Raw genomic sequence first — 13,816 nt, forward strand, 5'->3', positions numbered from 1 at the left:
GATCCGCTTTAATCGCTGCAGCGTGTAAATATTGGTTAATGTCCATTAATGCTCCAATCCCCTGCGAACAGCAGAGCACGGCAGGTTACAAGCCTGGCGATTGTGCTGGCGTCTGTGAGCAGGTTAGAAGCGGCAGGCACAGCACCAGCCACAGCTAAACTTCGTCCGTTCGTCTTTGTGCGAAGACCTAGCTGCTAATTTGGCATTTATGAAGGCCGGGAGGTGTCTGTCGCCATGGGAACAGCCCCAGGCCTCTGCCTCCACCTGCCCCTGCCCCCCCATGGCAGCCAGCCCTCAGACTGGCTCAAAGTGCAGGCTACGGGCCAGTCCTGGCCCCAGGCCGCTGAGCCCTCCTGCAGGGGTGGGGCAGCTGCCTCGTGGCGCTGGACCGGCCCACATCCTGATGGGGGCTGTGTGCAACCCTTGCTCTCGCCACATGAAGGTGAGCGTTAGTCCCCCGTGAAATGGGCTCCGTGGGCTGAGTCTGGGCAGGGGCCGCCCTCAGGAAGGTGGTGGCAGCGGCTGGGAGGTGGTTCCCCCCAAGGCAATGGCAGGTGGAGGGGGCTGAAGCGGGGCAGGGCAGGCAGATGGTGACCCGGCAGAGGCGCATGGGTCGTTCCCCAGAGCCGCAGTGGCCGGAGCGGGCTACAGGTCCTCGTCACCGATCCCCTCGAAGGCGTAGTTGCCGTGGAAGTCGTCGGTGCCCAGGTCGCTGGTGGAGCCGGAGTGGCTGACGCCCCGCAGGCTGACGGAGGTGAGCTTGCTCTGCAGGGAGGGAGGGCGGGTTAGACCCAGGCGCCCGCCCGTCCGCGCGACCCCCCACACGAGGTGGCAAGTTACTCACCGAGAGTTTGAGCATGGGCTCCCTGCTGGCATCGGGCGAGTCCTGCAGAGAGGGACAGGGGTCAGAGCGGGCATGCAGGGCGGGGAGGGTGGGGGCGGGGGGCTGCACTTACCAGCAGGGGCGGGGACTTCACAGCTTGCTGGCTGTCCGAGCGCCGCAGGGTCCCGTTGGCTCGCCTGCGGAACATCTGGGGGAAAGCAGAGGAGAGCAGCTCAGCAAGGGCTGGGGGACAGCCGGGTGGCCACACAGGCCCCAGAGGCGGGGGGACAGCCCCTCGCCAGCCGGGGGACCTGGGGGGACGGGGGACCCCCAGGGGGGCTGGGGCAGCAGCAATGCAAGAGGGACAAGTTCACCCCCTGCCTAGCCGCCCCCTCACCTTGCGGATGCTGCCGCCAGACTTCTTCACCATCAGCTCATCCACCATGGACTGCAGGCAGATGCTCAGCATGATGGCCTGGGGGAGACAGTGCCCGTCACAGCCAGCCCCGAGCAGGCCCCCCATCTCCCCCAGAGCACAGCCCTGCCTGCAGCCCCCCAGCCACAGAGCTCTGGGAGCAGCACAGACCAGCTGGCAGAGCCCCCACCGCTGGGGCCCTGCGCGAAGCCCGGGGCAGGCTGGCAGCTGGCCCTACCTGGGGGCTGGTGATGGTCACCCACTGCAGCCGGTCCTTGCTCATCAGGTACTCGAAGGCCAGCTCCAGCTTCACCTCCGCTTTCCCCGGGCTGCTCCCTGGCGGCCCGCTGCTCGTGGGAACCTGAGGAAGAGGAGGGTGAGGCGGGGCTGTCCCTGCCCACCCCTGCCAGTGGGGCACCAAACGGAGCCCCTGGACCCAGCCAGGCCTTTGCCTCCCAGCCTGAGTCCCAGGGCCACCGGGGTAGGGGGCCGAGGGAGGCTGCCCAGCTCCTCAGGTAGCCTTTCTGCCATAGCAGGACACCCCCACAGACCCCCCTCCCCCACAGACCCCACCCCCAGTCACCCACACCCCCTCTCCCCCAAAGACCAGTGCCCCCCCAGACCCCTCCTCACACAGACCCCACCCCTCTCCCAAACACCCACACACACAGACACTCCCAAAGACCCCACCCCCAGTCACACACCCCCCACCCCTCTCCCAAAGACCCCACCCCAGTCACCCCCCACAGACCCCCCACCCCTCCCCACAGTCACCCCACACAGACCACCCACAGTCACAGGTACCCCCCACCGCTCCCCCAAAGACCCCCTTCCCCAAAGACCCCACCCCTCCCCAAAAGACCCCTCCTCCCAGTCACAGGCACCCCCCACCCTTCCCCCAAAGATGTCACCCCCCACAGACCAGCCACAGGCACCACCACCCCTCCCCCACAGATCCCCCAACCCTCTCCTAAAGATCCCCTCCCTCACAGATTCCCACCCATCACAGGCACCCCCATCCCTCCCCCAAAGACCCCCGCCCCCACAGACCCCCTCCCTCCCTCACAGCATCCCACACAGGAGGGTGCGACCCGAGCTGTGGGGGGCAGGCGGGCAAGGGGCCTGGCTGGTACTGTGGGCGAGCCAGACAGGCCAACGGGTACCCCCAGCTCTGTGGGAGGGCGCGACCCGAGCCGCGGCGGGCGAGGGGCACTCACCGAGGACGTGACCCGCCAGCACCGCATGCGCGTCACCTTGAAGCTGCCCTCTTTGATCTGCTCGCTGGGCAGCCGCACCTGGAAGTTCAGCTCGCTGTTGCCGGCGCTGACGATGACCTGGCAGCCCTTCTCGGGGAAATCGGTGACGCAGGGCTCGAACTTGAGATAGCCGTAGTACTTCAGGGTCTGCGCCAGGCGGATGAACTGCAGGCAGAGCCGGGCACGGGTTCAGGACCCTCGCTGCCACCAGCCTGGGGCACCTCTGCCCAGCTGCGGGAACCTCCAGACTCCTCCCGTGGCAGGAAGCGAAGGAGTGGGCCCAGGGGCCACAGACCCTGCTCCGCCTCTCCCCTCAGACCCTACTTGAGAACCCTGGGGCCAGCGTGAACCCAGCTCCCTTCCCCCCGGCACGCTCCGCTCACCCACCTCCTTCTTGGAGACCTTCTCCTGCAGGGACTTGAGCTGCCGGTGCTGCTCCTTGGTGACGAGGATCCAGCCGCGTTCTATGTCTGACACCGTCTGCAAAGGAGCAGAGGCCATGAGGGGCAGCCTGTGCGGGGCCGGGCCCCGCAGCACAGACAAGGGGCCCGGCTGGCTCGGCGCCCCTGGCAGCTCTGCCAGAGCAGCCAGGCTGGGCTGGGCCCCCACGGACACTCACCTGCGCATACAGCAAGTTCAGCCCCACCCGCTGCTCCATGACGTCGTCGTCATAGGAAGAATCCCAGTAACTAGAGAGACGGAGCACACAGTGTCAGTGGGTCCCCAGCACGCAGCAGGGCTGGGGCACGGCGAACCCAGCAGACCACAGACTGGGCTGGCATTCGGGGGAGCAGGGCTCCACTCCTAGCCCTGTGGAGTGACCCCAGCCCAGTCACTGCTCTCCCCAAAAAGAACAGAACAGGAGGACTTGTGGCACCGTAGAGACTAACACATTTATTTGAGCATGAGCTTTCGTGAGCTGCAGCTCACTTCATCGGATGCATCCAATGCTCAAATAAATGTGTTAGTCTCTAAGGTGCCACAAGTCCTCCTGTTCTTTTTGCGGATACAGACTAACACGGTTGCTACTCTGAATGCTCTCCCCAGGCCACCAACATTGTCACGGACCCGCAGGATCAGGGCTCTGGAACGGCTCTGGGAGGACCCCCCGGGGTCTCTCACTTCCCCCAGGGTGAGCAATGCGGCCTCACCGCCTCCTGAGACTGGGCCCGTTCCAGCAGAGTCCATTCTGGGCAGCCGGCGCCCAGCCCAGCTGCAGTGACCCCTGGGGTTCAAGCTCTGTCCCCCCATCTGTCCGATCTCCTTTGTCAGACTCCCGGGGTGCCCCCGACTACTCCCCACAGCCCACACTTAGTCCCCTCCACCCCCAGGCCTTTGCTCCCAAGCTGGGGGATGGGGCTCAGCTCCCCTGCAGAGAGGCAGGGAATCACCGGGGAAACTGAGGCACACACAGGCTTCATACAAAATATTTTAAAAAATTCCCACTTCATCACAAGCATCAATGAGAACAAGAGCTGGGGGGCGGGGGGGTTGTGTGTGTGCGGTGGGGGTCTAGCCACACACCTGGGAGAGGGTACCGCTCAAGGGGGGAGGCACAGGCAGGGCATTGCCACACACTCCAGCCCCTTGGGCCCTGGCCCTAATCTGTGGGGCCCAGGGCTTTTCAGATAGCTAGGCCAGGCTCTCGTTCTCCATGCTGCGCAGCAGAGTAGGGCCCGGGGGGCCTGATTGGGCCCAAGGTGTGACAAGGGACTTTTTGGTGAAGATTTTATGCTCTATACACGTGGCTCAGTTTACCCTGCTCACTAAGCACACTGAGGGCAGGTCTACACGGCAGATTTACAGCGTGTCTGGTGAAGACAACTCAGCTCCACACCAACACAGCGCTGTCTACACGGCGTCGCTCTGTCGCTCGGGGTATTCACGACACGACCAAAAGCAATTCTCTCATGCAGACAGGGCTGAGTGTAAAAGGGAACGAGGCATGGTGCACAGCGGAGTTTTTGCTAATACTTTTAGGACAGGCGTGCCTCAGTTTACCCGGGGTACCCTGCTATATGCACACTGAGTGCGAAAAGGAACAAGGCATGGCCAAGCAACAGGGATGCTGCCTGGGTGAGAGCGGCTCCTCTCACGAGGACTGGCTGGGACCAGCACCAGTGGAGACGCTGGCAGAGACAACGGGAGCGAAGTGACCAAACCTTATTGTGGGAGGCCATTAGCACACCTGGGAGCCAAAGCACGCCGAGCAGGTGCACCCAGTGCAGCTCCAGCCAGCCGGGAGCGCGGGAGGCTCAGAGACAAGGGCCCAGCGAGAGAAACGGCTCTCAGAAGAGCGTGGCGGTGGGGGCGTTGCCAGATCCCTGCCGATCGGCACTGGGTGAAGTCTCTGCGTGGCGTGACCCGTGCTGGGGAAAGCGTGGCCAGGCAGCACCCCGGAGAACAGGGCAGGAAGAGTCACGGATCCCTGAAGCGGAGGGGCCCTTGCTCCTCACTCCCTTGGCCCAGCGAGGTCCTGCCCTGGGCTGGGGGGGCCGCAGGCCGCCTGAGCCACTCACCTCTTGCGCAGGATGATCTTGTACTCAGGGTTGCGGAGGCTGGTGACAGACACGTACGGCAGCTCGAACTCCTGCAGCTTCCTCATGACTGACAAGGGACAGCAGCACTCAGAGCCCCGCAGCTCAGCCTGCCCGGCGCCCTCCTGCCCAGTCCTGCCCCGGGGGCCTGCCCCACGCTCGGCGCCCTGCCCTCCTTTCCCAGGGGCCTGCCCCATGCACAGCGCCCTGCCCTGCCCTCCCCCACCCCAAGGCCCACCACGGAGCTCCCGGGAGGGAGGCACTCACAGGAAAAGGCTCCGTCCTTGGCTTCTCTTGCCAGGAAGAGGCTGAAGTAGCCAACTAGGTCCTCGGGCAGATCCAGCTTGGAGGCTACGGCCTGGTGAGTGAGCAGAGAGTCACCGCTTCCCGCAGCCCCGAGCCCTGCCCAGGGCCGCAGCCCCCAACACACCCTGCTTCCAGCCAGGCCGCTGCAGGGCTGGGCACCCGGGCAGACACAGGGGCCCTGGGCACCCCAGATGGCAGAGACCCCAGAGACAGCCCGGGGGGGAGGTGGGGGGATGTTGGTGAGCGACCCCAGAGACAGCCCAGCCCGGGGGTGAGGGCACGCCGGGAAGCAACCTAGAGCTCGCCCCCTGCCCCAGCACAGGCCCTGTTCTCGCTCCCCAGGCCCTTCCCGCGCCTGTGCCCCCCACAGCGCTTCTGCCCCGCCGCACCTACCTCCAGGACGTCCTCCGTCTGGTCTGAGGTCAGGATGGTGACCGTGACCTTCTGGCCGTTGGAGAGCAGCACTTCCAGCGGTACCTCCTCAGTGGGGATCTGCTGCGTCTCCTGGGACATGGGGACAAGGTGAGGGGGCTCTGCGCCCTGCCCCCGCAGCCCCTGCCCACACCCCCACGCGTGACAAGGGGGAATTTTCTGTGCTCTTTTAAGGATGTTTAGGTGTGCCTCAGTTTCCCCAGTACTTTGCATTGCTCCCCAGGATGGGGGGGGGGGGGAGGGGTGTGGTTAGAGACCCGAGGTGGGCGTCACCTCCCTGCTGGGTGGAATGAACAGTCAGCCCGGAGCTGGCTGATCAGGGGGCCCAGAGACCCAGCACCAGCGACTCCCGGCTCAGCAGGGGGCGGGGCAGGCGACCCGGAGGGCTCTGACCGAGGAAGGCAGACAGAGACACAGCCCAACCATGGGCTCGTGACCGCACGGCTGGGGCTGGACTCACCGGGATGGACTCGGGCGCGGCTCGAACCCCCACTTCTCTGTGCTCCCCTACGGACTGTCTGTGCCACGTGCCGGGGCGGACACCCCAAATGCCTGGCCGGCACGGCCTCTGCGCCGGGAGCCTCTGTGGGTTGAGGCAGGTGGGCTGGAGCCCAGGGGCTAGGAGGCAGGGAGACTGCACGGCTGACCCCAGAAGAAGAGTGAGAGTCCAGGGGGTCTGTCTCACTGCGAGGTCCCCGTTACCGACTGTGGGAGCTGGGCGTAGCCCCTACCCCATGGAGCCAACACCCCCCACTCCCGCAGCCAGCCGCCCCCTGCACCCCTTCCTCTGCCCCTGCTCACCTGCTGCGCCTTGCGCAGGAAGCTGTTGAAGGTCTCGCTGCCTCCCAGCACCGGGTCCTGCCGCACTAAGGGTGGAACAAACCCAGGAGTCAGGCGGCACGTCCAGAACCCAGCCCAGAGAGAGCCCCCCCAGGACGCCCCCCCTTCCCAGAGAGAGCCGCAACTCCCCCCGCCCCAGAGACGCCCCCCGGTGCCCTGTGAAACCCAGCCCAGAGAGAGCCCCCCCAGGACGCCCCCCCGCCCAGAGAGAGCCGCAACTCCCCCCGCCCCAGAGACGCCCCCCCCGCCGCCCTGTGAAACCCAGCCCAGAGAGGGCCGCACCTCCCCCGGCCCCAGAGACGCCCCCCCGCCGCCCTGTGAAACCCAGCCCAGAGAGCCCCCCCAGGATGCCCTCCCTGCCCAGAGAGAGCCGCACCTCCCCCCGCCCCAGAGACGCCCCCCCCGCCGCCCTGTGAAACCCAGCCCAGAGAGCCCCCCCAGGATGCCCTCCCTGCCCAGAGAGAGCCACACCTCCCCCCGCCCCAGAGACGCCCCCCCCGCCACCCTGTGAAACCCAGCCCAGAGAGAGCCGCACCTCCCCCTGCCCCAGAGACGCCCCCCCGGCACCCTGTGAAACCCAGCCCAGAGGGAGCCACACACTTCTCCCTGGAACGCCACCCTGGCCCCCGAATTCTCACCCCTCATCCCCCCATGTTACACCACACACCCAGAGAGCACACCCCCGAACCCTCACCGAAACCTCCAACCCTCCATGGTACCCCACACACCCAAAGACAACCCCCTGAGCTCTCACAGAACCCCCTGACCCACCTTGGTACCCCACTCCCAGAGAGCGCCTCCAATCCCTCACGGACCGCCCAACCCCCATGGTACCTCACATACCCAGAGAGCACCCCCCATCTCCCATGGAACGCCCAGTGCTGAGAGCACAAACAGACACGCGCACACGGACTGTGAAACTGGGACTTTTTAGTAATTATTTTATGAAGCCTGTGTGTGCCTCAGTTTCCCCGGTGTGCAGCACTGTTTCCCAACAGGTGGGAAGGTCTGGGGGCTCTAGGGGCAGGCGAAGACACAGGTGTGGACGGCGCCTGGCGGCCTGGACCCTTAGGTCCCATCTCCATGCAGCTCTTGAGAAGAGAAGGGCAGATCCATGGCTGGGACATGGACACCTGGCGACCAACCACCATGGATGGTCCCACCCCTCCGTGGATGACACACACAGGGTCGTGGATGACACACACAGACATGCCCACCTCTGCCAGCCTGAGGTCTAGGAGGGGCTGCTACTGGGGCATGAAGCCAAGGAGAGCCCAGGCCAGGCTGCCCAGAGTCAGCCGCTGTGAGTGGTCACCTAATGGCCCAGGCCTGGTTCCACGCTTGGAGAGATGCCCCAAGCCAAGCAGGGCTCAAGCTAGCGCTCTCTGCCTGCCCACTTACCGGCCTGCATGTATTTCTCCAGCTGCTCTCGTCTCTGCTCCACCTCCGCCGGGGTGAGGGTGAAGATCTTCTTTGGAGGAAAGGTGGGCACCACATTGGCCCCATACTCTTTCCTTAGCTGGAAGGAGAGCACAGAACACTGAGACGCCCCAGGGGCAAGCCTGGACAGACCCATAGGCCCCACCATCGCCCCCTGGCCTGAGTCTTCCCCACCCTGTCCTGGGACATGGGGAGCATCCTCTGAACCGGAGCTGGGGATGGGGTGGCATCTAACTCCACGGCCCCAAACATGAGGGAGAGCCCATCCCGCTCACCACCTGGGGCCCTGAGGGACGTCTCACCAAGGCGCCCCGAGGGAACCCTGTGCCCGCCCTGGAGATGGAGAGACGGAGGGCCCAGCGCTGCGAAGCCCAGGCAGCGAGTGCCTCACATGACAGTAGCACTCGCAGCTCGGACAGCCCAGAGCGGCCCTGCGGACTGCGACAGCCCTTTCCACCCGCAGCAGGGAGCAGTTTGTGGGGCCCAGGGGCTCTGGGGCTGGCAGGGGACTGTGCCAGGGCTGCTCAGGAGCCACCCCAGACAGCTCCTGCCCTGTGTGGAGCCAGGAATGGTGGATTCTCAGCAGCTCAGCTCAGCTTCCCCCCCCAGGGCCCCTTAGCGCCTGGCCTCCACATGGGCCAGACTCTTCCCCGCCCGCCAGGGAAGCGGGGCCGGAGATCTCAGCAGGGCACCGGGCACCTGCCCGGCAGGAACGACTGGTGCTGAGGAGGGGAGCGGCTGCCGGGGAGCTCTGGGCTGTCCTTGGCTGGCGGGGAGCAGGGGACAGACCTGCCCTCCGGGCTGCGGCAGGCGGGGCGCGACTCACCTGTTCATGCAGGCCCAGCAGCTGGCGGTAGCGCACCCGGCAGTGCAGCACGCCGTTCACGTGGACGTTGTAGGCCTGCAGGGGGAAAGTAACCCCAGAATCACCCGTCTGGGGCGCCCTGAAGGGGGCAGGGGAACCCGCCAAGGCGGAGAGGGGAGGAGAGACCCCAGCGCCCGCTGAGCAGGGGAGGTGTTTGTGGGAGAGGCAGCACTGGCCCGTGACCTGGCCCGGGCGCTGCGGGAGGGCCCTGCCCTGCGCCCGCTCCCAGATGGGTTCTGCCCCGCCCAGCCCACAGGCACAGCTCAGGCCTCCCAGGCAGGGCCGAGCGGAGGGCCGCAGGGAGTCTTGTTTGAAGTTGGGACGCCCCCCACAGGCCCAGGCCCTGTGCCAGCCCCACAGAGCCCTCGTGGGTTTTGCTGTGGTACAGCAGCTGGCCACCAGCTCCTGCTCAGCCCTAGTCGTCGTTACAGAGTTCGGGGCTGCGGGAGACCCTCAGCAGGCACCAGCACCCTCCAGGAGATGGGGCTCGGCTGGGGGGCAGCACAGCGACGGCTGCAACCCGGGCCAGGTGTCTCTGGGGGAGGGGCAGCAGGCGTGGAGGCAAAGCCCAGGCAGGGGCGAGTGTGGACCCTGGGGGTGGGGGCAGACCCAGCAGAGGGGGACTAGGAGCTGGACTCCTCAGGGCAATCCTGACAGGTTGGGAGTCACCTGGGGGACTTCAGAACATCTAAGGCCAGAAGGGACCAACCCATCACCCCACGTGACCCCTGCACCACGCTGGGCAGAGATCCCCCCACCCCCGGCGAGCCATGCACCCACCCACGCCACCCGTGGAGCCGCAGCGGAGCCGTCGGCAGACGCAGCCCAGCTGGCCATGAAGCCTCCGAGGGCGGGAGATCCGCCCTGTCTCGACAGCGAATGCCCCCCCCAGGAACACTGGCACCTTTGGTCCTGCTGTGGCCCGGGAGAGCGAAGATCTGCCTGCTCCGAGACTCTCCCCCACAGAGGTACTTGGAGACAGCATCACATGCACCCACCTTCCCTTGGCCCCTGGCGCTGGAAACTCCACCCCCAGGAAGCCGCAGCTTTGCCTGACACCATCCGGTCCCCAGCATGGGGCTCCCGGCTCCCTCCCTCTTGCTGGCCAGGGACTCTCTCTCTCTCTCTCTGTTTACTAGCCAGAGAAGTCAGATGCCTGAGGAGGGAGAATGGTCAGGCTACTGCCACACAGGCCTTTCCAGGGTGTGTCAGGAGCTTGCCAACTCCCTGACTGCCCCTGGGAGAGGGGGGCAGGGCTGCCTGAAGACAGGCTTGTGAGAGAACAGAAAAGGACTCATCCCTTAGCAGCAGCTGCTGACTCAGGAGGTGATTACGCCCTTTGCTTGTTTGCTCTCCCATTCCAGGTTTAGAACGCTAGGGCCCACGCTGTGCAGAGCTGTCCCCTACAATCCCCAGAACACTGCTGGCTTGGACGGCACTGAGCCTTCGCTGCCGGTGGACAGCCAGGTAGCCAAACCACAAAGCAGCAGGACCACGCAGAAGGACAATGCTATTTAAATAAATATATAACTGGGAAAAAGGAGAACAAAATAGCAATCAACATAGATTAGAAATTATGACATGTACAAAACTGATAAGGGAAGCTAAAGACATCATGGAGAAATCCATGGCTGGCAGAGTAAGCACCAGTGTTCCCTCTAGTTTTTCCCCACACATGCGGAATGAATTTTGTTATGTGCACCAATATAGAGGTGATGTGTGGGGCTGAGGGGTTCGGAGTGTGGAAGGGGGCTCAGGGCTGGGGCAGAGGCATGGGGGGGGTGAGGGCTCTGGCTGGGGGTGCAGTCTCTAGAGTCAGGCTGGGGATGAAGGGTTTGGGGTGCAGGCTGCCCCGGGGCTACGACAGGACTACCCCCAAGCTCTCTCTCCCCACAGCAGCACCTGGTCTGGGTGGGAGAGGCATCTCCCCCCACTGCAGCCCTGAGCACCTGTGCGGCGCTTAATAGGCTCCTGCGTGGCCAAACAGCTTCGAGGGAACTTAGGTAAGGACAATAGGAAGGAAGGTTTTTTGGTTTTAATTCTGTCAGGAATAAAAATCCCACCAATGGTACAGGCCCATTATTAGATGGGGAAAAACTGAATAATGCTGCAGGAAAGCCAGGAATGTTCAAGTTCTGCATTTGGAAAGAAGCAGGATGAGGTACTCCAGTCATATCACGAGGATGAAGAAGTTACAGAGACCAAAATTTAATTAAATTCAATATCCTTGTGAGGGAAAAATTCCCAAGAAGCCCACCACAGTAGCATTTCATTTCAAAAAGGGGAACCACACAAAAATGAGGAAGTCAGTGGGGCCACGGGATGTGCGAAGTGCCTAAAGTGGCATGCAAGGGAGACAAGTCCATTGTGGAGAAGCTAAATGAATTCTTTGCATTGGTCTTCACTGCGGAAAACGTGGTGATGATTCCCATACTTTAGCCATTCTTTTCAGGTGACAAATCAGAGGAACTGTCCCAGATTGAAGGCTCAATAGAGAAGGGTTTGGAACAAATTAAAAAGTCACTAGGACCAGACAGCGTTCACCCAAAAGTTCTGAAGGAACTCAAATATGAAACTGCAGAAAAAATAACCATGGTATCGCTTAAATCGACCTGTGTACCAGATGACTGGAGGATAGTTAATGTGATGCTGTTTTTAAAAAAGGCTCCAGAGGCGATCCTGGCAATTAGAGGCCAGTAAGCCTAACTTCAATACCAGGCAAACTGGCTGAAACTATAGTAAAAAACAGAATTATCAGACACAGATGAACGTAATATGCTGGAGAAGATTCAATACGGCTTTTGTAAAGGGAAATCCTGCCTCACCAATTTATTAGAATTCTTTGAGAGGGTCAACAAGCATGTGGACAAGGGGGATCCAGTGGATATAGTGTACTTGGACTTTCAGAAAGCCTTTGACAAGATCCCTCACCAAAGGCTCTTGAGCAAAGTAAGCTGTCATGGGATAAGAGGGAAGGTCCTCTCATGGATCAGTAATTGGTTAAAAAACAGGAAACAGAGGCTAGGAATAAATGGTCAGTTTTCACAACGCAGAGAGGTAAACAGCAGGGTCTCCCAGGGCTCTGTACTGGGACAAGTGCTGTTCAACATATTCATAAATGATCCTGAAAAAGGGGTGAACAATGAGGTGGAAAAATTTGCAGAAGACACAAAATTACTCCAGATAGTTAAGTCCAGAGCTGACTGCAAAGAGTTACAAAGGGACCTCACAAAACTGGGTGACTGGGCAATAAAATGGCAGATGAAATTCAGTGTTGGTAAATGCAAAGTAATGCACATTGGAAAACAATCCCAACTATCCGTATAAAATGATGGGGTCTGAATTAGCTGTTACCACACAAGAAAGAGATCTGGAGTCACTGTGGATAGTTCTCTGAAAACATCCACTCAATGTGCAGCGTCAGTCAAAAAAGCCAACAGGATGTTAGGAAACGGATATATAAGACGACGGTAAATAACACAATGCCACTATATAAATCCATGGTACGCCCCCACCTTGAATACTGCTTGAAGATCTGGTCGCCCTGCTCAAAAAAGATATATTGGAATTGGAAAAAGTACAGAGAAAAGCAACAAAAATATTTAGAGGGATGGAACAACTTCCCAGCTGAGGACAGATTAATAAGACTGGGACTGTTCAGCGTGGAAAAGAAACGTCGAAAGGGGGATAGGGTAGGCAGCACATTTAAAAGAAACATGAAGTATTTCTTCACACAACATAAGAACAGCCAGACTGGCTCAGACCAAAGGTCCATCCAGCCCAGTATCCTGTCTTCTGACAGTGGCCAATGCCAGGTGCCCCAGAGGAAATGAACAGAGCACAGTTAACCTGTGGAACTCATTGCTAGGGGATGTTGTGAAGGCCAAAAGTATAAGAGAGTTAAAAAAAAAAAAAAAAGATAAGTTCATGGAGGACAGGTCCATCAATGGCTATTAGGCAAGATGTTCAGGATACAACCCCATGCTTCGGGTGTTCCCTAACCTCTGACTGCCAGAACCTGGGACTGGACAACAGGGGCTGGATCACATGATCATAGAATATCAGGGTTGGAAGGGACCTCAGGAGGTCATCTAGTCCAACCCCCTGCTCAAAGCAGGACCAACCCCAATTAAATCATCCCAGCCAGGGCTTTGTCAAGCTGGGCCTTAAGAATATCTAAGGAAGGAGATTCCACCACCTCCCCAGGGAACCCATTCCAGTGCTTCACCACCCTCCTAGTGAAAAAGTTTTTCCTAATATCCAACCTAAACCTCCCCCACTGCAACTTGAGACCATCGCTCCCTGTTCTGTCATCTGCTACCTCTGAGAACAGTCTAGATCCATCCCCCTTTCAGGTAGCTGAAGGCTGCTATCAAATCCCCCCTCATTCTTCTCTTCCGCAGACTGAATAATGCCAGTTCCCTCAGCCTCTCCTCATAAGTCATGTGTTCCAGTCCCCTCATCATTTTTGTTGCCCTCCGCTGGACATTTTCCAATTTTTCCACATCCTTCTTGTAGTGTGGGGCCCAAAACTGGACACAGTACTCCAGATGAGGCCTCACCAATGTCGAATAGAGGGGAACGATCACGTCCCTCGATTTGCTGGCTATGCCCCTACTTATACATCCCAAAATGCCATTGGCCTTCTTGGCAACAAGGGCACACTGCTGACTCATATCCAGCTTCTCGTCCACTGTAACCCCTAGGTCCTTTTCTGCAGAACTGCTGCCGAGCCACTTGGGGCATGTTCAATCGGCAGGAGGTTCCCACCCTGGCCTGCACCACCCCAGGCTGCAGCCCCAGCCTGCAAGCACATGCCAGGCTCCGCTCCCTCCCCTGGCCCGGAACCCCAAATGACGGGGAGACAACAGCAGCACCACCGCCTCCAGGTCTGGAACAGCT

The 13,816-nt window shown here is 61.1% G+C and overlaps 1 protein-coding gene across 1 annotated transcript in view; it reads right to left on the minus strand.

Annotated features, from left to right (window-relative positions):
• The window catches only part of SNX17 (sorting nexin 17), a 31,592-nt gene continuing 17,776 nt past the window's right edge, over window positions 1-13,816 (minus strand). Inside the window, exons 2-15 of the mRNA XM_074947254.1 lie at window positions 8,876-8,950; window positions 8,011-8,128; window positions 6,571-6,635; window positions 5,731-5,841; window positions 5,299-5,389; window positions 5,014-5,101; window positions 3,114-3,183; window positions 2,882-2,974; window positions 2,456-2,659; window positions 1,477-1,599; window positions 1,221-1,298; window positions 957-1,031; window positions 845-886; window positions 1-765 (exon numbers count right to left, since the gene is read on the minus strand). Of these exons, the coding sequence (XP_074803355.1) occupies window positions 646-765; window positions 845-886; window positions 957-1,031; window positions 1,221-1,298; window positions 1,477-1,599; window positions 2,456-2,659; window positions 2,882-2,974; window positions 3,114-3,183; window positions 5,014-5,101; window positions 5,299-5,389; window positions 5,731-5,841; window positions 6,571-6,635; window positions 8,011-8,128; window positions 8,876-8,950 (1,353 nt within the window). The 3' untranslated portion in view covers window positions 1-645. The remainder of the gene's footprint in view (window positions 766-844; window positions 887-956; window positions 1,032-1,220; window positions 1,299-1,476; window positions 1,600-2,455; window positions 2,660-2,881; window positions 2,975-3,113; window positions 3,184-5,013; window positions 5,102-5,298; window positions 5,390-5,730; window positions 5,842-6,570; window positions 6,636-8,010; window positions 8,129-8,875; window positions 8,951-13,816) is intronic.

The sequence above is a fragment of the Natator depressus genome, chromosome 3 (genome assembly GCF_965152275.1).
Source record: "Natator depressus isolate rNatDep1 chromosome 3, rNatDep2.hap1, whole genome shotgun sequence".
NCBI lineage: Eukaryota > Metazoa > Chordata > Testudines > Cheloniidae > Natator > Natator depressus.